Source organism: Pseudophryne corroboree, chromosome 2, assembly GCF_028390025.1.
Source record: "Pseudophryne corroboree isolate aPseCor3 chromosome 2, aPseCor3.hap2, whole genome shotgun sequence".
NCBI classification, from domain to species: domain Eukaryota; kingdom Metazoa; phylum Chordata; class Amphibia; order Anura; family Myobatrachidae; genus Pseudophryne; species Pseudophryne corroboree.
In genome coordinates, this window is record NC_086445.1 from 267,521,549 (window position 1) to 267,546,608 (window position 25,060).

At 43.0% G+C, this 25,060-nt stretch overlaps 1 protein-coding gene across 3 annotated transcripts in view; it reads right to left on the bottom strand.

The window, feature by feature from the left end:
• Window positions 1–25,060, bottom strand: part of ITM2B (integral membrane protein 2B) — a 153,909-nt gene that overhangs the window by 43,706 nt on the left and 85,143 nt on the right. Inside the window, exons 2-4 of one of the 3 annotated variants that reach the window (XM_063952793.1) lie at window positions 22,494–22,622; window positions 21,821–21,859; window positions 535–735 (exon numbers count right to left, since the gene is read on the bottom strand). In XM_063952793.1, the coding sequence (XP_063808863.1) occupies window positions 535–735; window positions 21,821–21,859; window positions 22,494–22,622 (369 nt within the window). Of the gene's footprint in view, window positions 1–534; window positions 736–21,820; window positions 21,863–22,493; window positions 22,623–25,060 lie in introns of all 3 variants that reach the window. The other 2 variants (XM_063952792.1, XM_063952794.1) reach the window with 2 other exon arrangements.

Below are 25,060 nucleotides of genomic sequence, written 5' to 3' on the forward strand. Positions count from 1 at the left end.
TGTTGCCAGCAGGTCTCACTGTAAAATAAAAAACCTAAACTATACTTTCTTTCTAGGAGCTCAGTAGAGCCCCTAGTGTGCATCCAGCTCGGCCGGGCACAGAAATCTAACTGAGGCTTGGAGGAGGGTCATAGGGGGAGGAGCCAGTGCACACCAGATAGACCTAAATCTTTCTTTAGATGTGCCCAGTCTCCTGCGGAGCCGTCTATTCCCCATGGTCCTTACGGAGTCCCCAGCATCCACTAGGACGTCAGAGAAATTCCTAATCTGTGCTTTGCAAGCTCATTTCATAGACAATGTGGATGACAGAGTATATATAAGAATGAGTTATTTTAAGTCAAATAATAATCACTCTTAACTGATTATTATTTGACTTAAAGAATATAATTTAGCTTTCATATATCATGCGCCCATCACAAAATCAATTACTACAATGAACATACCCAGTTAACTCTCTTTATAGTAGCCCAGGCAAGAATGCACTAGTAGCACAATTAGCAAGCCCAGTAAAGATTCCCAAGAAATAGAACTTACCCTGTGAAAGTCATGCACAATGTCAGCAGGATCGCTGTCAGCAAATTCAGGGACAGGTACATTGATCAGTTCAACCTCTTCATCTTCCAGGATCTGAATTCTCTCTTTAAAGGAGTGATAGCGAATGCGGGAGTCTCCATAAGGCTCAGCAAGTGTCATATCATCCTCAGTGTACTTTATTCCACAGAAGTAGACGCCGCGCTACATGGGAAAACAAACAAAATAAGCAAATGCCATATTAAATATACTGTGCTCAGGAACAGTATAATAATATTACCCGTCTAACTGGAATGTAACCAATTTTTGTAAGTATTAAAAGGCTAGATTGTACATTGAAATCTTGTCCATGTTGCTATAAAAGAAACATATTTCACACCGTAAAATATATCAAATGAGTATCTATTGTAATCCTTACACGCAACACAGTGGACTTTGTAATAGGAAAATACAATCAGATATGTGTGACTAGTGTTTATTCAGGAATCCTGCAAAGCAAACAGAAAAATTTGAGCAACAATGTTATAATGCTATATATCACATGTTCCATATATAGTAATTGGACATTTGCTAAAAGTTGGTCTGAAAATCTACCAAAATGGACAAAATAAAGAAACGTAAACAAAAATCAAATCGACCACAAACAAATAGAAGTGACATGTATTTTTTTAAACACATAAATTGCCTAAACCTACATTAGGATGCCTACAAAAAGTGAAATGAACAGTTCGATTTTACTGATAACCGAACACACAGAATCATTGGGTTTGGGTTGAACACGGCTCCGACCCGGGTAAGAGACGATCACATCGCAGTATTGACCTTAGTTATTCCCGGGTTATTGCCGCGTTGGTGTCTTTTTGCTCAACCCGGGTCACCCATGTTAAAACCAGTGTGATGTCATTTTAAAAGGACTTTGGCAATTATTGACCACCTGCTGTTGGGACCCAATAAATCCTGATGCTGCAAGCATTTTACTGATATTGTGATATGTTACTGCATCCCTGACTGTACCTGTTATCTGCCTACGTATTTCTTCCTCACCCCTGATCCGCAGCAACTCCCTGACTTCCTCATCACTCCAGTTTGCCATGGCTACTGAGGTCTAAAGAAGTGCAGAACTAAGGTCCAAAGGAGTGCAGAACTGTGCCGATTGCTTTCCAACGTGTGCTCACAGTGCAGTACATCAGCTGACTGGAAACAGCCAATCAGCACTATTTCTTCAGAGCCGGGTCGAATATCCCGGTACTGTAGCTTTTTTAGTGCACAATAATGTGGGTCCTACACGTGTTTAACCCTTCTTTTAACCCGGGTTGAAATACCGGGTCTGTTGTCATAGGATATTCAGTTTGGCGCTTTCGCACCGCGACCCAGGTCCACTCGGCAACAACCCGGTAAAAAGCCGGGTTATTTTGGCGATATGAAAGGGGTGTTAGGGGTAAATTTATTAAGGTGTCTAAAACAGAGAATTGGTGATATTGCCCATAGCAATCACTCAGATGCGGTCTATCATTTTCTAATATGCAATAGAGAAATGATAGCATCCGATTGGATGCTATGGGCAACATCACCAATTCACTGTTTTAGAAGCTTCAGTAAACTTACCCCTTACAGAATCTCGGCTCTGGTCATCTGGCCAAGTTCGGATCTTGGCTCTAAAAACTGAATCCCAAATGTTTTGGATTACATGCAAGTCCTTTCCTCGTGATTGCAGGTGTAATTTCCCGCTGGAATGTTATTAATTAGCCTGACTCATTGATGGACATTATGCTGGTTGTCACAACTGGCGCATGCGCAGTGCACCGATAAAGTCTAATAGTGATGCTGCTCGCAGCACTGACCTTCACGCAGAATGATTGACGGGCACCGTTTGGGGGAGTGGTGGAAAAAATGCAGGTGTCTCGCAGATGTTTTTGGTGCTTGTCGCTGGCTGCATCTGCAAATACATATGCAAACAGTTTGGCTCTGGCGTCTTAGTTCAGGCTGCCATGCTAATTGCTCATTGACTTATCGAAGAATCTTCGTGTGCACTGTGAATGTGTACGCAGTTGCTGTGCCTTTGTGATGGTTCCAATAGGCGCCTCTGTACTTTTCAGAGATGCTGTTTTTTTGCATAAATTCGCACAGACCCGTCTGTAAAATTTGACGCCCAACAGAGGCAGTCTCCAAACCAAAAGTATGAAAATGGTAAAAACTTGGTGAAAGTATGCACGGATGACCAAGCTGCTACTCTACACAACTGCTCAACTGAAACACCAGCACGAACAGCCCAAGAGGCTCCAACAGCCTAGTCGAATGAGCCCTCAACGAGTCAGGAACAAGTAATGCTGAAGAAACATAGGCCTGCCGAATAGCAGAAGTAACCCAACGTGCCACCTTGTTTTTAGAAGCCGGCCAACCACGTTTGGGTGCATCAATCAAAACTAACAAGGTATCCATACAACTAATAGACTCTGTATGTGACAAATAAATGCGTAAGGCTTGAACGACATCCAACAATGCCAAATGACAATCCTTTCCAGAAGACTCTGGCACAAACGCTGGAAGCACTATGTCCTGATTCATATGGAATGCTGACACAACTGATAAAGCCTATATGTTTATCCTATTTAAAACACTTTAAAAGGTTAAGAGACAGTACGCAATTGGCGCAAAAGGTACCGCAAGGGTACGCCCTTAGTGTAGCAGACGCTGTGCACAGGGTGTGAACACAGGCGTCGCAGACACTTACAGAATTAAACTTTAATAACTATACCATATACAATGTACTTATACTGTAAACCCTTGTGCAGTGATAAGGTGTAAATGCAACACAGTGTAACCTTGTTAGTTTAAAAGCTGTATGAGCGTATGTGACGCTCTGAGAACCCCTTAACAATATAATAAACACTCAAATACCGGTCTAAGGGTCTAACGCCTTTTAAGGAAATGAATGAACGTTCAATCGCAAAAGAATAATACAATACAAGTTATACACTACCAAGATAACATAAAATACCTAACCGGATAACTACACATAAAATACAATACAGATACAATTACATTTAAAGGGGGGAAGGAGAGAGAGAGAATGGCTTATAACATTAAATAAGAGACAATATGGTTGCAGAGAATTTACACATGTGAGAAACAATCGCTGCGCAGTTAGTCAATGCTGAGACCCTTTGTGGAGAGAAAAATGGAGCTCACCCAGGCTGGCTGTCCCTATATACACAACACCCAGCAACAACACAATGGTCCCTACAATACCGCATGGGACAGAAGCTAGACTCCATTTTGGGAAAAACTCCCATGATTCCAAAGTCTGTAACATATGATTTAAAAGGGAATGCTAGCAGCCATTTTAGATTTGCAAGTCCAAACACATGGCACTCTCTGCTACACCACAATCACATAGCAGAAGACACAAGACTCCACTATATTCCAAAATGTCCAAGCCTCAACACAATGCATATGTTCTGATTTTACAATTCCAAACCATCTAAATCACCTTTCACAATTTCAAGCCAACACAGTATCTCAATAACCAGAGCATATGGTATGCTGACTATGCTATCCTTCCAGAATCAGCACCACATATCTCATGCTGTCCATATGAGCCATCACAAGACCAGATCACCAGGTACCCACAAGTATCAGCCTGCTATTGCCACAAGCACATGACTACAGTAACAAAAGGAAGTATGTTTTGACTTCTAACCTTCAGCAAGATGCATCATGTAAAACTACTATAATCTGTTATAAATCACCATCCATAAATGTATACCAGAGATGCTATCCTACAGATTGTCTACTGTTCCAATTCATTACAGATTTCATAGAGATCATCCCAAACACCCAACAATCACACAACTGCACAAGCATCATTAACCTTAAGCCATTTGTATCTCCAAACTAACTATTCTATGCCAATCATTTCACAACTACTTTACCACAAACACATATTTAAACTATTCTATGCCATTAAGCCATGAGTATACAATACTTAGCCTTTCGCTTGGAGCCTGGTGATAAGCAAGCCATGCTTCTGGATGCTTGCTTGGTTCTGAGTGAGCCCTGTGATTTCCAGTGGGTATATCATACCTGCATTCCAGCTGTGGGGGTGTGTCAACCACAGGAAGTGTGTGTCTTTCACAGCATGTGGGCTAGCTGTATCAGTGAGCAGAGCTGACCATGTGATCTGGGTTATGCACTTGTTTCAAATTCCTGTCTTGTGGGAAGCTATTGTTTGGCGAATACTGTCTCACTGTCCACTTTCAGTTGAGACAATGACATCCCAGCAATCATTCTTCTGGAGACAAATCCAGCCCCATTCGTAAACACAGGTGTTGGGCCTCCTCATTGAATCTCAAAGCTTAGTGTAATTAAAGGCTATTGTATTCCGTCTGCGGGACAGAAACTGACTATTCTTAGGTGTAATTTATTCGGAATACAATTAATCTTCAATTACTATTCCTGTGCTTAACTATGCATAAGAACATGTGAAGCCCTCCCAACATGAAAGCTATTGTTTGGGGAATCTCTAAGGTCAAAGAGCCATCTTGAGACCCACTGATACCTGTTGAACTCAGGGGAATATTAACTTATAAAATACATTATTTTGATTAAATATGCAGCGTGCACACGCATGAAGTGCATATATGGCAACGTGCAGCGTGATATTTTTCTGACTTTGACACAACCTTTGGTAAGAAGGAAGGCTTCGTACGTAGGACCACTCGATCGTCGTGAAAGACTAACAAAGGTGGTCTGCAAAAAAGCGCAGCTAACTCAGAAACACGCCTGGCCGAAGCAATGGCCAAAAGAAAAACCACATTCAGGGTAATTAAACGTAATCCAACAGTTTCTAGTGGGTCAAACGGAGGTTTCTGGAGAGCCCGAAGAACCAGATTTAAATCCCAGGGTGGAACAAACGGAGGTTGAATCCTGAGGACACCTTGAAGGAATGTCTGGACCTCCGGAATGAGAGCCAAATCTTTTTTGAAAAAGAACGGACAATGCCGAAACTGAAGTCCTTTAGTTAGACCATCCTGAAGAAAGGACAACAGACAAGCTAAACGAAAAAGGTGCGGTGTCAACCCACACCTTTCACACCAAGCAATGTAGATACGCCATACTCTATGATAAATACGAGAGGTGACAGGTTTCCTAGCCTGAAGCATAGTTTTTACCACTGGTCGAGATAACCCTTTAGCCCTTAAAAATGCTGCATTCAAGAACCATGCCATCAAAGCAAGACGATTTAAATCGTGGTGGCGACAAGGACCTTGTAGAAGTACATCGGGTTGCAGAGGTAGACGGAATGGTTTCCTGGCCTCCATGCTGCGGAGAAGAAAGTACCACGGACGACGAGGCCAGTCTGGCACTACAAGAATGACAGGGAGACCTTCTCTCCGGATGCGTTGAAGCAGGTGCTGTATCGGGAAAATGGCGGAAACACATATCCCAGCTGAAAATGCCACGGTGCTGTCAATGCATTGATCAGTGTTGCTTGTGGATCCTGAGTTCGTGAGCCGTACCGGGGCAGTTTTTGGTTGAGACGAGATGCCATGAGGTCGATGTTGGGTGCTGCCCATAGAGACACGAGGGTCAGAAAGACTTTTTGATGAAGTCCCCATTCTCCCGGATGTATCGTGTGACGGCTTAACGAATCTGCCTCCCAGTTGTCTACGCCTGGAATGTGAACTGCGGAGATGGTCGGAATACACCATTCCGCCCACTGGAGAATATGGGTGACCTCCTTCATGGCTCTCCAGCTGCGAGTCTCGCCTTGTTTGTTTATGTAAGCCACTGCCATGGCATGTGTCTGATTGAATGCATACCGGATGACCCTGAACACTGATTTGTACCTGAATCAGAGCATAACGAATTGCCCTCAACTCCAAAATGTTGATTGGTAACATCGATTCCTGACCATTCCAGAGTCCCTGGAAGTGTTGAGATTGAAACACTGCCCCCCAACCGATTAGGCTGGCGTCCGTGGTGATCATCATCCAAGACCAAACAGTGAACGGTGCCCCCTTGGTTAAATTCAGACTGTGAAGCCACCAATGGAGAGACTGGCGAGTCTGAGCCGACAGCCGGCACAATTGCAAGCCCAAATGTGGACCCGTTTGATTCCAAGAGCCCAAAATCTGAGACTGAAGGGCCCGAGCATGGAATCTGGCATACGGTACTGCTTCGAAGGATACCACCATCTTGCCCATTACTTGCATACATCGGAGAACTGAGATCTTCGGCAATTGTAACAGGGAGCGGACTCTGGACTGCAGATCCTGAAGTTTGTCTTGAGGTAGAAAAACCTGACTTCTCATGCCAAATAGGAGACCTAGAAAAAAAACATCTCCTGAGAGGGGACCAAGGAAGATTTACGGAAATTGACAAGTGTCCGTGGTGAGTTGTAGGTGTTGTTGAAGAAGTTCCTGTGACGGAGCTTTTAGCAACAAATCGTCCAGCTAAGTAGTAATGTTGACCCCCCTGACATCTGAGGATCATCACTACATGACCCGATATTTTTGTAAATACTCGAGGGCCATGGAAAGACAGAAGGGAAGAGCTTGAAAATAGGATTTTAATACCTACCGGTAAATCCTTTTCTCCTAGTCCGTAGAGGATGCTGGGGACTCCAAAAGGACCATGGGGTATAGACGGGAACCGCAGGAGCTTGGGCAACCTAAAAAGACTTTGACTGGGTGTGAACTGGCTCCTCCCTCTATGCCCCTCCCCCAGACCTCAGTTATAGGAACTGTGCCCAGGAGAGATGGACATTTCGAGGAAAGGATTTTTGTTAAACTAAGGGCGAGAAACATACCAGCCCACACCACAAACATACCGTACAACCGGAGTAGCAGGAAACCAGATAACAGTATGAACTAACAACAGCAACAAGCTGAATATAATGGATACACAGCCCACGTGTAACCAAAAATAACCAGTATCAATACAACTGCAAGGAACAGTCCGCACTGGGATGGGCGCCCAGCATCCTCTACGGACTAGGAGAAAAGGATTTACCGGTAGGTATTAAAATCCTATTTTCTCTTACGTCCTAGAGGATGCTGGGGACTCCAAAAGGACCATGGGGTCTATATCAAAGCTCCAGAGCGGGCGGGAGAGTGCGGACGACTCTGCAGCACCGATTGAGCAAACATGAGGTCCTCATCAGCCAGGGTATCAAACTTGTAGAACTTAGCAAAAGGTGTTTGAACCCGACCACGTAGCTGCTCGGCAAAGTTGAAGTGCCGAGACCCCTCGGGCAGCCGCCCAAGATGAGCCCAACTTCCTGGTAGAATGGGCATTTACTGACTTCGGCAACGGTAGCCCAGCCGAAGAATGAGCTTGCTGAATCGTATTACAAATCCAGCGTGCAATAGTTTGCTTAGAAGCAGGATTTCCAATCTTGTTGGAAGCATACAGGACAAACAGAGCCTCTGTCTTCCTCGTAAGAGCCGTTCTGGCGACATAAATTTTCAAAGCTCTTACAACGTCAAGAGATTTTGGGACCGCCACAGCATCCGTAGCCACAGGTACCACAATAGGTTGGTTTATGCGAAACGAAGAAACCACCTTCGGTAGAAATTGTTGACGAGTCCTCAATTCCGCTCTATCCGAATGAAAGATCAAATATGGGCTCTTGTGAGACAAAGCCGCCAACTCGGACACTCGTCTGGCAGACGCCAGAGCCAAAAGCATGACCACTTTCCAAGTGAGAAACTTTAACTCCACCTTACGCAAAGGTTCAAACCAGTGAGACATAAGAAACTACAACACCACTTCAAGATCCCACGGCGCCACGGGTGGCACAAATGGAGGATAGATATGCAGCACTCCCTTCACGAAAGTCTGAACCTCAGGAAGGACGGCCAATTCTTTTTGAAAGAAAATAGATAAAGCCGAAATCTGCACTTTGACGGAACCCAATTTCAGGCCTGCATCCACACCTGCCTGCAAAAAATGGGGGAAACGACCCAAGTGAAACTCCTCCGCAGGAGCTGCTTTGGTTTCACACCACGACACATACTTTCTCCAAATACGGTGATAATGTTTTGCCGTAACCTCCTTCCTAGCTTTAAGGAGAGTGGGGATGACCTCCTCGGGAATACCTTTCCGAGCTAGGATTTGGCGCTCAACTTCCACACCGTCAAACGCAGCCGCTGGGTCTTTGAGAGCCGCCGTGTCAGGAGACGGAAGCGCCATCTTCTTGGACAATCGGGATAGAGTCTTGTCCACATTGGGAAACGAATCTCATTTTTCCCTGTCGTCAGAGGGGAAAGGATATGCCATCAAAATTCTCTTGGGAATCTGCTACCTTTTGTGAAGGCGACTCCCAAGCCTTCTCACAAAGAGCATTCATTTTATGAGAGTGGGGAAATTTTACTTCAGGCCTTTTCCCTTTAAATAAGCAAACCCTTGTGTCCGGAACAGCAGGCCTCGTCAGAGATATGTAAAACATCTTTTATAGCCACAATCATATACTGAATACTCTTAACTACCCTTGGGTGTAAAGTAGCCTCATTGAAATCGACGTCGGAATCAGAGTCCGTGTCGGTATCTGTATCTACCATCTGGTTAAATGAACGTTTTTGTGACCCTGAGGGGGTCTGTACATGAGCCAAAGCATCCTCCATGGATTTCCTCCATGTTTGTGTCTGAGAATCAGATTTATCCAGCCTCTTAAACAATAAAGCCACATTTGCATTTCGTGTACTCAACATAGTCACCCAATCAGCAGTCGGCTGTGCCGACAGAACCATTCCCAAATCCTTTTCTGCGCCCCCCCGTAACTTCCTCCGGGGAGGAACACTCCGCCTCAGACATGCCGACACGTAGTACCGACACACCCACACTCTGGTCAAACTGGCCAAAACAAGGGGACAGACCCACAGGGAAGCCCGGAGAGAGAAACAGAGAGGGAGTATGCCAGCTCACACCCCAGCGCCCATATACCACAAAGCGATAATATATGTTAGTAGCGCTGCTTGATAAGAAAAAAGCACCAAATTATCTGTGCCCCCCCGTTTTGCTCCCTTTTACTAGTGAGGAGCTTGGAGGTCCGGCCCAGCGTCTCTGCAGCGGCTGTGGAGAGAAGAAAATGGCGCTGGTGAGCTGTGCGGGTAAGCCCCGCCCCTTCCCGGGGCGCTGTAGTCCCGCTAAAATTAAAAAAAATTATACTGGCGGGGGTATTATATACGGTGCCCGGGCACCGAGTATGCCTTTAGCCAGTGTATATGACCCCAGTAACTGCTGCCCAGGGCGCTCCCCCCCAGCGCCCTGCACCCTGTGAGTGCCGTTGGTGAAGTATGTGGGAGCATGGAGCGCAGCGCTACCGCTGCACTGTACCGTTACTGAAGTCTTCTGCCGTCTGATGTCTTCTGTTCTTCACATACTCACCCGGCTTCTTTCTTCTGGCTTCTGTGAGCGGGGTGACGGCGCGGCTCCGGGAACAAGCAGCTAGGCGAACCAAGTGATCGAACCCTCTGGAGCTAATGGTGTCCAGTAGACTAAGATGCAGAGCCCTTAACTAAGAAGAAGTAGGTCTGACTTCTCTCCCCTCAGTCCCTCGATGCAGGGAGCCTGTAGCCAGCAGGTCTCCCTGAAAATAAAAAACCTAACAAAAGTCTTTTTCCTGAGAAACTCAGTAGAGCTCCCCTAGTGTGTGTCCAGTCACTCCTGGGCACAAAGTCTAACTGAGGTCTGGGGAAGGGGCATAGAGGGAGGAGCCAGTTCACACCCAGTCAAAGTCTTTTTAGTGTGCCCACGCTCCTGCGGATCCCGTCTATACCCCATGGTCCTTTTGGAGTCCCCAGCATCCTCTAGGACGTAAGAGAAACTGGAAATGCCATGGACCGATTGCAAACCTCAACAGATGTTGATGACCTGACCAAATTGGAACATGGAGGTACACGTCCTTTATGTCGATAGATGCCAAATATTCCTCTGATTTCATGGCTGCGATGATTGAACGACTCGATTCCATCTTGAATTTCTGGACAGAGAGATACGGATTCAGGCATTTTAGATTTGAAATGGGTCGAAACTAACTGTCCGGTTTGTTTGCGAGAAAAAGACTCGAGTAAAAGCCTTGACCTCGTTGTAGTTTGGGAACTGACAGAATTACTCCATTTTGTAAAAGCGTGGACGTTCCCTGAATTAGTGCTCGTCGTCTGGAGGGATTGCTTGGGAGAGGAGTGATGAAAAAGCGGTCTGGGACAGGTTCCTCGAGATCCAAAATTTAACCTCGGGTTATGACCCCCGTCACCCACCGATCCGGTTGTGACAGGAGGCACACTTCTTTGAACTGTAGTTACCATGCCCCCATCACCAAGGAGGGATCCGGTCTGAAGATCGACAGTGTCTAGGTCGACAATGTTTAGGTCGACATGGATGGAAGGTCGACAGGGTTTCTAGGTCGACATGTGCTAGGTTGACAGGTCTAAAGGTCGACATGAGTTTTTCACATTTTTTTTCTTTTTTTGAATTTTTTCATACTTAACGATCCACGTGGACTACGATTGGAATGGTAAAGTGTGCCAAGCGAAGCGGTAGCGGAGCGAAGGCACCATGCCCGAAGCATGGCGAGCTAAGCGAGCCATGCGAGGGGACGCGGTGCACTAATTTGGGATCCCGGTTACTCTACGAAGAAAACGACACAAAAATAAAATAAAATAATCATGTCGACCTAGCACATGTCGACCTAGAAGCCCTGTCGACCTTCCATCCATGTCGACCTAGTGACTGTTGACCTATAGTGGTCGACCTAAACATTGTCGATTTGATGAACCACACCCCACCAATGATCCCTCCGGAGACCTCCCTGCGTCATGCGGCAGGCTTGACTGCCGGTTTGTGGGGTGCCTGTGATCCTCTACCACAGTACGCACCTCTGCGTGGAAATCTTGAAAAGGCTCGAAAGGACTGGAAACTGCCCCTGCCTTGAGTACGAAAGGACCGAAATTTAGTTGGTTTCGGCTTTTGAGGAGCAACTGGAAGAAATGGGCTCTTGCCACCCGTGGAATTGGAGATAATCTTTATAAGTTCTGGATCAAAGAGGAATTCTCCTTCAAACGGAACGGTTGTCAATGTCTGTTTGGAATCAGAGTCAGCATTCCAAACACAAAGCCAGAGCGAACGCCTCGCTGTAAACGCTAGAGCAGAAACACGTGACTGTAGCGAAGCTGAATCCAACAAGGCCTCACCAACATAAGTGAGAGACTCAGAAATCTGCTCAGCTAATTGAATAGCCTCGGACGGGTCATCAGACTGCATGCCCGACACCACTCGTGCTAACCAGTCATCTACGGCTTTAAGGACCCAGGCACCAGCGAGGACTGGACGCAAAGAAATACCTGATAAGGAAAACATGATCACATACACACAAGGGGCAAAGAAACCAACAGCCCAACACCGTTACACAGGTTGTAGCTGCCCGCATCCTATCTGAATAGTAGCCTCCTCGGTTTTATTACAAGTCCGGATACAGGGAGCCCCAGTGATTATAGTGTGGTGACGTACCCAGGCTGTAGAGAGTGGGGAAAAACTAACTAACTACTCCCCACTCAAAATATACCTGTAACCTGTAAGCAGGGACTTAGGATATGTTCAAAAAAGTATATCACCGAAAAGAAAACCTAACTAAAATCTATAGAAAAGAACTGTTCCTGCACTCTCCAGGCACAAAACTTAAACTGAGGTAATCTGCTAGTCAGGCTGGAGATGGGAGGGGTTAAAGCTCCCTTCCTACACACTATAACCCATAGGTCTGCAAACTCAGTCCTCATTAGAAAGTTAGAAAGTCTTGGTAATTTATACAGCGCAGTGTCCTGAATGATTTTAAACATGTGCAGTTCTTCCCTTTTGGAAAAATATCTGTCCAAGAATATACAGCAAGTCCATCCAAATGTAAAAACCAGAAAAAGATTTATTATTTAAAATGTCACTAAAAATAAAAATAAAAATGTATATCTTTGGCTCAAAACATCACAATTCATCCAATGATTTCTACAGACCAGCGTTAGTCACCAGACAGAGAAGACAAAAAGGGGTTTATCTCACCAGACCTCCCGGACGTTTCCACGGATTGCTCAGGCTTTCCCTCTGCTACCGGCTGTATAGCTTATACCGGAGCTATGCGTCTGAGGGTTTCGCCACCGCTGAACGGCCCCTGGTCTTACTGTGTGTGAGATGCCTGTGTAATCCCCCTCTTACCGCTGCTGTGCGGCTAATCTGTGCTGGGACGTCCCGCTCTCCTCTCCGGTGCGTCTGTGTTAAATCACACGTCCTGCTCTTTCTTTGCAATTGTCGTGACCAGATCCACCTACTGCAGCCGACGCGTTTCCACCCAATCAGGGTCTTTGTCGAGGCATAGGTGGGTCTGGTCTGGTCACTAATTTATACTCTGTCCGGGAAGTCCGGTGTGTCAACCCTGCTATTGCATTATACATGTTTCATCCCTTTTTATACATATGCAGGGTTTATTTAAAGATACAAAGTTTTTTTTTGGATAACAGTGATTTAAACACGATGTATACTTGATACACATGCTTAAAAATTAAACCTCATTAAAGAAACCACTTTGTTTCAAAGTCTCCATTTAGACCTGTCTGCTGTAACGTTTTTAACTCGTAAATCCACCACATTTCCCTCTTTGCTAAACAGACTGCTATATCTTTTCTCCTCCAATTTCCCTTCACCTGTTCAATAGCTTTAAAATTTATAATGCTACTAACCGAACAATTATGTTCTTTCTTACAGTGGGCAGATAAGCAATGATTTTCAAAACCCTTTTTGATATTATTCATATGTTCCCTCATTCTGGTTTTAAAGGGTCTGCTGGTTCTCCCCACATATTGTTTGTGACATGAACAGTGTATCAGATATACAATATTACTGCTTTCGCATGTCAAAAAATGATTGATCTTATATTGTTTTCCCGTGGCGGTTGAAACAAAGGTTTCCATTTTACTGCCCTCATTTGCTTTAATGGAACGACATGCCATACACAAACCGCACCTAAAAAAACCCTTGGATCTTACTCGGGTTGTCATATTTGGTGCAGGTGCTATGGCACTTCTTACCAGGTGACTTTTTAAATTCGGGGCTTTCTTGTATATCACCCTGGGTTTATCAGACAGAAATTTCTCCAAAATGGGGTCACTTTTAAGTATTCCCCAATGTTTTTGTAAAACTTTTTCTATTTGTTTATATTCAGAATTAAATGTGGTTATAAACGAAATGGTATGATCTTCCTTTTTCTCTTTTGTACTTGGTTGTAGAAGTGAATCCCTATCAACCTGTTCTAAGCCTTCCAAAGTATTTTGTAATGTGGCCGGATCATACCCTTTTTGTTCAAATTGACTTCTCATCAACTGAGCCTGTTGTTTGTACACAGAATTTTCGGTACAGTTCCGTTTGATGCGTCGGAACTGACTACCTGGTACCCCTCTTAACCAATTTGGGTGATGGCTACTATCTACTCTAATATATGAATTACTGTCCGTTGGTTTTGTAAAATTCTGTGTACAAACGGTGTCATCCTTAATGTACACCGTTAAATCCAGGAAGTTAATGCTATCATGACTTTGAGTGTAGGATAGTACCACTCCACATGTGTTCTTATTCAAGTTTTCCTGGAACTCCAAAAGGGAATTTTCTCCCCCCCTCCACACAAATATGATGTCGTCTATATATCTATGATAGAGCACGAGACCCGCCCCCAGCTCACCCCACACATGGTGCTCCTCCCACGAGTCCATGAATATGTTGGCGAAACTGGGTGCGAATCTCGTGCCCATCGCTGTGCCAAGGCGTTGTATATAGTGTGTCCCCTTAAAAAAGAAATGGTTGTTGGTCAGAATAAATTTTATACCTTCCAAAATAAATTCCTCCAAATCCTTCCCCACTTTTTCTCGTAAGAGGACATTCTTTACAGCTTGAATGCCTCTTTCGTGTTCTATAATGGAGTATAAAGACCCAACATCTGCAGTTACTAAGATGTCTCCTTGCTGCCAATTATACTCCTTCAATTTGTTTATAATATCGGTGGTGTCTTTTAAGTATGCTTTACCTTTACAGGCCATTGGCTGCAGATGTGTGTCTATCAAATGGGAAAGATTGGAGGTGACTGAACCCACCCCTGCTACTATAGGCCGTAGTGGAGGGTCCACCGTATTTTTATGCACCTTAGGTAGTCCATAAATTACTGGAAGGGTGGGGTCATCAATGATGAGAAAATCTCGTTCTTGTTCTGTAATTGCTCCTTTTTCTTGGTATGTATTAACCATAACTTTGAAATCTGACTGTATTCTTTCTATCGGATTCTTTTTTAAAGATAAATACGTAGTTTTATCCTGTAACATGTTAACAATTTTATCTTCATATTTGTCGGTGTCCATCACCACCACCCCGCCTCCCTTGTCAGCCGGTTTGATGGTGATGGACGTTTTTTCTTGGAGGTTTTTTAACGCCTCTCTTTCCTTTCTGGAAAAGTTACCTATATTGTGTCCCTTCCCTTTCTTTACACTATTCTTATTATGGGATTTCTCCAAATCTTGCATGACCATTTTACCGAATGTATCAACTGCAGCACCTCTATAGTGTACGGGATTGAATGTGGACTTTTTCCTTAGTGTGGATTTCTCCACTTGTTCCTCATTTTCTTTAGTATTGGAAAAGAAGCGTTTTAAAGACAATTTCCTTTGGAACTTTTGCATATCAATGAACAGGTCGAATGGTTTGGCCTTATTAGTAGGGGCAAACTTCAAACCTCGTTTTAACACTATCTCTTCTGTGGGGGTTAGAGTGTGTGAACTGATGTTATATATTTTAGTATCCCTTGGTTCTTTTGATTTATCCTGTATTTTCTCTCTTTTCAATAATCTAAAATTCTCCTGTCTTATCTTTCTTTTTTCCTTTTTCTTCACTAATGTGATATCACATGTGATATGCTGATTAGCCGATCAGTATTTATTTGGTGACGCAGCTGCGGTGGATTCTATAGCGCTTTTGAAGGATTCCATTTCTCTTTTTTTCCATTTGTGATATCAGTCCTCATTACCCCACACAGTGCATGTTTTGCAGGTCTCCTCACAGAATCACAAGTGAAATAATTAACTCCAACTGCGGATTCCTCCGAATCCGATTTCCTCTTGAATTCATCTGGGAATTCTCAAAGCTAGCTAACAGGGAGAAAGGGAGTGTCTGAACCATCTGCTCATAGAATCTTATACCCAACACTGGCGTCATGCGCTCCAAACGTATGGAAACAGTAGAATTTTGTGAAGGTGTGAACTGATGACCAGGTTGCTGCCCTGCACAATTGCCCCACAGAAGCGCCAAGCAACACAGCACGAGTCAAGTGGGCCCGAATAGAAGCCGGAACGGAAACATTCGAAGACAAATATGCCTGATGAATGGCAGGAGTGACCCATCGAGGGATGGAACCCTTTGAGGATGGCCAGCCTCACTTTGGTGCATCAATCAACACCAATAAAGAACCCATACGCCTCAGAGGAGCAATAAGAGCGAGATAAATGCGCAAAGCATGAACAACATCCAAAAGCGCAAAATAGAAACCATTAGCAGATGCAGGAGCCTGCTGAAATGCTGGAAGAACAATGTCCTGGTTAATATGAAAAGCAGACTTGTGCATAGGACCACCCGTTCCAATGAAATATGAGAATTGGAGGCTTACAGGAGAGAGTAGCCAATTCAGATCTTCTTCTGGCCGATGAGATGGCCAAAAGAAACAAACCTCCAGAGTGATATATCACAACTCCACAGACTCTAGTGGCTCAAAGGGAGCATTCTGCAATACCTCCAATACCAAATTTAAGTCCCAAGGAGGGACAAGTGGGATGTAAGGAGGCTGGATACAAAGAACACTGTGAAGAAATGGTAGCAAACTTCCTTTGGAAAAAGATTGACAGTGCCAAAACCTTTCCTTTAAGAGAAGACAGGCGAAGACCCTTGGACAGTCTCTCCTGGATAAACGGCAAATGGTGGGTTACCCAAAAAACCTCTGCCGGCAACTTTTGACGCTCACACTTGGTTATATACAACTTCACACACAATGGTAAATCCAAGAAGTAACTGGTTTGCGAGCCGGGATCATGGTCTGGACAACAGACCAGGAAAAAACCCTAAGCCCTCAGGATCTGGTTTTAAGAACCAAGCCATCAAAGACAACTGAGGTTAATCAAAGAGAAGACAATTACCTTGATGAAGAAGACAATACGGATCATTGGCCAACATGTTCTGAAGTGTGGTGTACCAATGACAGTGAGGCCAGTCTGGGGGCAATGAGAATGACTGGCCGAACGTCTCATTGAATCCTCTGAAGGACCCGTGTAAGCACTGCAAGGGGCGGAATGAGATACCCCTGACGGAACGACCAAGGAGCTGTCATGGCATATATATATATATATATATATATATATATATATATATATATATATATAAAAATACAATTATATATATATATATATATATATATATATATATACACACACACACACACACATATACACACGAATCCAGATGTCCGGCTCTCTCACGATGCAAACATGCTGCGCCGGGTGCCCGCATCCATAGTTAGATATACAAAGTCTGTAACAAGCAGCACTCCTGGCATCTAAATAAATCACTCTCAAGGCACAGCTAGCAAAGGAAACGTTTCAGTGCCGTTTATTGTCGTTGTACTTTACCTGACGAAAGTGCCACGACAATAAACGGCACTGAAACGTTGCCTTTGCTAGCTGTGCCTTGAGAGTGATTTATTTAGACGCCAGGAGTGCTGCTTGTTACAGACTTTGTATACATACATACCTATATATATATATATATATATTTTTATACATATATTATATATATATATATATATATATATATATATATATATATATATATATATATATATATATCGTTCACAATCGTCGTTATCTTTCAGATCTTTGATAAATATCTTCTAGTGTGTATGGTCCTTTAGTGTTCTTTTAAAATATACTCAATCTTTACATGGATAAAACTACAAATACTGTATATGCAACAACTGATCTTAAGCTTCACATACATTGGCTCCTCCTATATAGAAAGTAAATTCCACCAAGCACAGTAATCATTTGTTTATATTTTTGTATATGCGCCAGCTCCTGTCTTTTTCAAACACAGCCTGTAACATGGCAGTTAGGAGCTGATTGGCTGGTACTTTACCTCTCTCCACTTTATCACTCTCTAATGCTTGTACATCTCCCCTGTTATATCTGCTAAAAACACTTTTACTTTAAGCAAACCAGTTCAAATATTCCCAATAAATAAATTCACATAGGATTCTTCTACAAAAGCAACCTATCACAATCTTGTTATTTGGCACTAGTCTGCATTTGGTAAACACCCTTAAAAAGTCATCCTCACTGTGCAACACTGACAGCACTTATTAAAGCAAGTTGGCAAAATGAATTTGAGAAATTGGCATGTCTAACGTTAACACCAGGTTTATCTCCAAAATGTGTGAACATGATATATGAAAAAAGGAAGGGTAATGGGAAGTAATGAAGGTAGAAGTCCTTGAAAATAAGCATGTTTGGTTTTCAACAAGTCTATGGGATTGTGCTAATATTCTGTATATCATATTGTAAGTGACTAAAGGGGCTGACTAGATTGCTTAGAAATGAAGCACACATCTCTCCGTGTGTATGCCCCATAGCGATAGCGATGCGCGGCACTATCGCCGGTTCTAGAATCTAATTACATCGCTCACTCCACCGCTGGGTGAAGTGAGCATCCTGTTCCCTCGCTCAGCACACATTGCTTTATTGTGTGAATAGAGTGAAAAAAGACAGTCAGCACGACAGAGTCACATGGGACTTGACGTGCTGAGAAGGGCTGTTTGGCACGAATGAAGCCAGTGAATAAGGACATATATATGCCATTCTGTTGTCCTGTCTTGCCTACTAATACAAAGAGGGAAATAAACAGATGAGTAAGACAGATGGGTAAAGAATGGCATGGAAAAGGCAACATTAGTGAGGCGACAATATTATTAAAGAAGCAAGAATAGAACAAAAAAGAAGAGTACAAACAGAAAAAGATTTTAAAAAGTTTGGCCCGCAAAAAACAAAAAATTGATACTGAAATCTGTTGCCTGTTCATTTCTCAGGTAGCATCTGGGTGAAATAGCTGCCTATCCGTTTGATACATAGACAGTGTCTAGTTAGACAGTCAATAGATAGACACCATATATTAGACAGACATTAGGTCGACAGGGTCAAAAGGTCGACATGGAAAAGGTCGACAGGTCAGAAGGTCGACATGAAAATGGTCGACATAAAAAAGATAGACAAATGTGTTGTTTTTTTTATGTAACATGTTTTTGGATTATTTCATACTTTCTCTATCCATGTCGGCATACAGTCGGTTATAAACCTTGTGGCGAGCGCAGCGAGCCACCGTGCCCGAAGCGTGGCGAGCGAATCGAGCCCCGCGAGGGTATGCCTTTCTACAATTGGGGGTCCCAGATGACAAAACTATCCACACAAACCACAAAAATGCAAAAAACATGGTGTCGACCATTTTCATGTCGACCTTTTGACCCTGTCGACCTTTTGACCCTGTCGACATTTTCCATGTCGACCTTTTGACCCTGTCGACCTAATGTCTGTCTAACATATGGTGTCTATCTATTGACTGTCTAACTAGACACTATCTATCATTCATACCGGAACCAAATAGCTGCAGGCTAACAGCTGTACAGTATTTGTTTCGTAAAAAATATTAAGGGTCTTTAAAGGTACAAACAGAATAGGTCTATGGATAAAGCAACTTTGCCAAATTGGATAGATCTTGTCATTAGCCTGCAAGGCGAAATTTCTCATACTCCATACAGTAACTGTACCAGCCATGGCCAATGGAAAGAAGCAGGAGGTGCATATTCCTATCATCAGTAGCATTACATTCACATATGAAGTGGAAAGAACAAAGTCAGAAAATATTTACATTGCAAATAAGCTGTGAGTACATTAGCATGGGATCCCTAAAGCTGGCAACACACAGACTGAAACTGCTGAGGAACAGTAACCCTGTCCAGTGGACATACACGCAGCTGACCAGACATTTATAGTTTACGACCACAAGGTATAGGGTTACTGGAGACAGAACATAACTGCCACACTGGCTGATACTAGTCATCCTCCGGAAAAAAGGGGGGCCTGGACTGCACACCCTAATACTAGAGATTTCAAGAGGTGCTATCATGCTGAGGTACATGGGCCCGCATATTTGCGCAAATGTGTGCCAAGAACTTCAGTTATACTCCATTCTAATTGTGAGAGTTTATTTAAATTATTTTTACTATCAGTGTTCTTAGTGCTAGGAGTGTGCATCTGCATCTCTCTTCCTCCAGCATAGTATTAAAAGTCTCAGCATGATAGCAATTCTTGAAATCTCTAGTATTAGGGTGTGCAGTCCAGGCCCCCTTTTTTCCCCTCTATATTTGTGTATATATTGTACACTGGAAGGCAAGGCTTCCTTTCTCTGGTATTGGCACCCCTCCCATTTACCCTCAGGTGTTTTAATTAGCTAGGTTCCTGCATTTCAGATCACACATTGTAAGGGCACTATTTAGAGGTAAGTCCTGTATAAATTTATAGAATGTGATAGTATTAGGAATGTTAGGGACCCATGTGATGAAGTCACCTGGCTGCGGTACATGGGCCCGCATATTTGCGCAAATGTGTGCTAAGAACTTCAATTATACTCCATTTTAATTGTGAGTTTATTGAAATTATTTTTACTATCAGTGTTCTTAGTACTAGGAGTGTGCATCTGCATCTCTCTTCCTCCAGACTAGTCATCCTCCGATCAGATTTATGGGTTATCCATAACAATTACTGGTTAATTGGCCAGTATCACCAGAAATATGCCAGTGTGTGTGCGGCTAGTCCGAAATTAAACGTTTTTCAAAATGTGTTGCCACAGAGCAAAAAAGAAAAGAGAGGAACGTCACTGTGCACACTTTACTAGCTGACATCAAGTTACCAAGTTTGATTTTAACACACATTTAAAAGAGATGATTGTCACTCAAATTCAGCGCTCATAGACTGAGAACAGTGCATGTTTTCCATATATCTCCTAACTGGAGCACAGGAGCATTAATAAGTAACTGACACATTGTAACCCCTGTGCTAATACTATTTTGGCAGTTTTTGGTCTGGTCACATTCCAACATCAAAATCAGTCATTTTTTTTACACTGTACCCACACACGTTATACCATGGGTTTCTTTCTGTCTGGTTTTTTTTAGAAGATTTAGAATTTTTACAAAATAACTTAGCTTGCAAATGTCCAGTATTAGAACCCTCTCATCTTTGGACTTTTTAATGCTTTCAGTAGTATAGGTTGTTACTGCTAGGCAATCACCTGAAAATAACTACTAAGTGGGCACACTGATTGAAAGTGTGAACTCATTGCCTCAAACAAGGGTGGCACCAAGTGTGTAAGTGCCAAGATGTTGAAGATTAGTAAATATAAGCAACCGTCCCACGGGTGTACTTTTATTTCTATAGTGCAGGGTGATACTGACACAATAAGCACTAAAGGGCCACACCATTTCAAATAGGGAACTCCCTTGAAATGATTGAATCCAAGATGGGGCGGGGGATCCCCCCCCCCCCCCATGCTTGGACTTCATAATGATTTCTGTAGTGTAGGGGGTTATTGACTGGTAATCACATTAAAGGGGCATATAGTTTGAAAGAGGCGATTACCTTGAGTTTCTAGCTGTCAGGATGAAGGAGATAATACATTCTCAGCTCAATTCCCAATCCTATTTTCTGTAATACTGCCAAGCTCCCTCCAGCAACAGTTGCTTATGTGGTGCTGGTAAGTACTGGAACATTTTAACTTCTTCAGTGCAGAGAATGATTTACACATTTCAGGTATACTCTGAAGACGAGTCCCACACTTCTTTAACAATGAAAGGTCTTAAAAACCCCATAGTTGGTACTTATTATTTCTCTTATAATGGGGACCAGGAAAATGTGCACTGTAATGTGGTCCCTTGTGAATGAATTTGAGAAACACTGGTTTACAAACTGAACTAGAATAAGTTGAACTGTGTAATGTGCTGCACAGGATCACGTGATAGGAATAAATTGGCAGTAAATAGTTAGCAGGCAGATTGGTCATGTATAGTGTGTTAGTGGTCAACAGACATCAAGCAGTAGTTAGTGGTGTTACCAGGAAGAGTGGTCCAGAGTCACTGGATGACCCGGCTAGTGTTTAGCATGTATGCACATACCTCTTCAAACGGGGCCAGATGCTGTGTTCCTGCTCTAAGCTGCTGTATAAGAGGGGATACATTCTAAGTTAGTTTCCAAAAAAAAGGAGTAACTATTGAAAAAGTCACTATGTATATATTGTGCTACAAATTATAACCATGTATATAACTTAAAAAATAAAAATTAAGCTACCAACAGTTGACTTGAAGGGGGTATTTTGGACAGATTAAAAGAACCTCTCTATAACCCAAAATGATATAGTAAACTTCTTGTGATTATATTAAAGGAAAGATCTATATGAAGATTTGTTTGGGGAGTTCCTCCTGGGACCCATATAGTTCATCACAACAAGCACATGACCCTGTTGCACATATGCTGCATTGCTGCAGCAGCACTAAAGGGTCTGACATTGTGAAACTTCAGCAGGTTCCTTACTGGATATCTATAGCACTTGTCCTAAGATGAGCCGGCTGTTACTGCCCTTCTAAGTGTAGTATTGTGCAATAATTACTGGGCCTTTTATAAATTGGGAAGGAAAGTCACTGAATGTTATCTAAAGAGAAAAATCCTATACTCCGCCCGCAAATTAATTTGTGTTAATTGACATTTAAACAATAGTTGGTTTTCTCATCCGTGTGCTTTGTGACATCATTTTCAAACCAACATGACCTGAAAACAAAAATATATAATTACCTGTGAAACAAAATATCTATAAAGGTAAGCTCCACCCAGCACGATACCAGCCAGCATAAAGGCCAATCCAAAACACATGCACCAGCAGCAGGCACGTCTCTGTCCGAGTGGCACCACTTCTTCCACCTCCTGCAATAGAAACAGACATCACAATTGCAAATTAGTCTTTAAACAAGCACAGCTCAGAAAAGCCTACTGTTTGCCATGTTTACTAAACAATTTCTATGAACACTATATGCATATAATGAAGTGCAGATTAAAATTAGTGACTGATGCAGAAAGTAACCCTCTATTACAGGTGCATCTACCAAAAATGTTCGGTCATGGCTTTAATAGACAGTGTGCCGAGACACAGTTCCTGCACTTGTACCCATCAAAGATGATCCATACAGCTCCTGTGCTTTGTATAGCACATACTGTACTCATTTATATGATGTAATGATTGTTCCCTTTGTTTTGCTGCCTGAAAAGGCCACTCTCTGTAAAACTTGTATTAAGTGTATTAAGCCCCCTTAAATGTTCACTTGTCAATGTACTGAATACTTGAGTGCAGTGACAAGCAGGGTGTGACCCACTATAAGTGGATGTTATTGACACTGGGAGTGGCCAGAAACCGGTTGGATGGGTAGTGATAAATAGTGAAAGTATGGGCTGGGGTGTGGAATATCAATGAAAAAATATATACAATGTTCCTATGGTTTTAGCAAATGTGACTGCACTAACAATATCTCCAACTAATATTCTGTTATTTGAATGTAATTTGGCAACAGTGTGAGCTTCTTTTTCCTTTGCACTCTTTGTGATAGAGCACTACTTGCTGCACTGGTTCTGTAGCTCAGTTTTATTTCGGTTTGTAATGACCTTTATTCACATCCTGGATTCCGGAATGAATCATCCACTGAAATCAAGATCTGGTCTTCTAATGGTGACACAACATTCTACAATCAACACATACTTAAAAATGAATTAGGCTACAGGTATTATTGCTAGGCAACATAAAAATCAGGTATTTAACTAAACACATTTTTTTGGAGCCCCCACGCTTATCAATTTCCGTCAATCGTAGGAAGCCTGCAGGCTAGCAATGATCAGAACACATGGAGGGTAATCATAGAATTTTGTAAAGCATATCTGTTCCCTAAAGTTGTCTCCACCCCTGTCATTTAGGGGAAAAAAATTATTTTATTTAAGCACTTAACTGACGATTTTTCCCTTCAAACTGTTAATAACATTGTTTTGTTAAATTAATTTTATTTAAAAAAGTTTAAAAAGCATTTTTTTTAAATATTTAAACATTATATTATGCACATCTGCAGAATGGATCTCCTCATCAAAAACGGGGGGACAGGGTGGGACGGCGCAGTCGCATGACATCTGACCATGCCAGTTAAGTGGTTTAAGCAACTACATCGTCCACTACAGTAATAGACTTCCGACTGGCATACACCTCTCGCGAGACCCGAAAGTCTTGTGTGGCAAAGGAGACCATGCAGGTGTGTATGCCACATTCTCCAGGAACCGCAGGGATTCCATGGGACATTGGGCAGCCAACCCAACACATCCTTCCAGAGCACTCCCGTCCTTACTGTGGAGAGCGGGGAGCCGGGGACATATAGAATGACTCACTGCTGTTGGGGCAAGAGAGTGAACGGGGATCAGGATGCCCCTCTCCTGCACATTCGTACCAATTCTCACTCTCCCACCTCTCTCACAAGGTAATCCAAAATTGGGCGCAAGTTACATAAGTTTTTTTACCTCTAAACCTTGTGCCCAACTGAATTCTTCCCTAAGACTCCAAGGGAGAATTCAATTATTTGCACCAGCGGCTGCCACTTCTGGGTGCAGAAATGTGCAAAAAGTGATCCTTTTGGGTGCCCATCGATCAGCGAGTTAAAAAAAACAAGCAAATGAATAGCACCCACCAATCACTCATCACTTTAGACGGGAGATCAGTCGCGCATAAACAATTACATCGCCCGCCAAGCCTCTGTGTGCCAGTGGTCTGGGTTCCCAACAGAATGTGTTACATGTTTAACAATACGGGGCCCCCAAACAATAGGATTTTAATTACCTACCGGTAAATCCTTTTCTCGTAGTCCATAAGGGATATTGGGGAATTAGTACGATGGGGTATAGACGGGGTCTAAAATAGTCGGTGTACTTTAAATATCTTCAACTGGGTGTCCTGGCTCCTCCCCTCTATGCCCCCTTCCACAGGCAGTTATAGGTAAAATAGTGCCCGAAGGAGAAAGGACATACTTGAGAGAAGGAACATAACAACGAGTGGTGAGATTTACACACCAGCACACCAATAACATAAAACGACCAGCAACAGCTGGTAACAAAACAGCAACAGCAGAACAGGTAACCATATAAGAGACAACCTGCAGAAAAGTTAAAGCACTGAGGCGGGCACCCAATATTCCTTATGGACTACGAGAAAAGGATTTACCGGTAGGTAATTAACATCCTATTTTCTCTAGCATCCATAAGGAATATTGGGGGAAGCTAGTACGATGGGGACGTCCCAAAGCTTCCAGAACGGACGGGAATGTGCGGAGACGCCT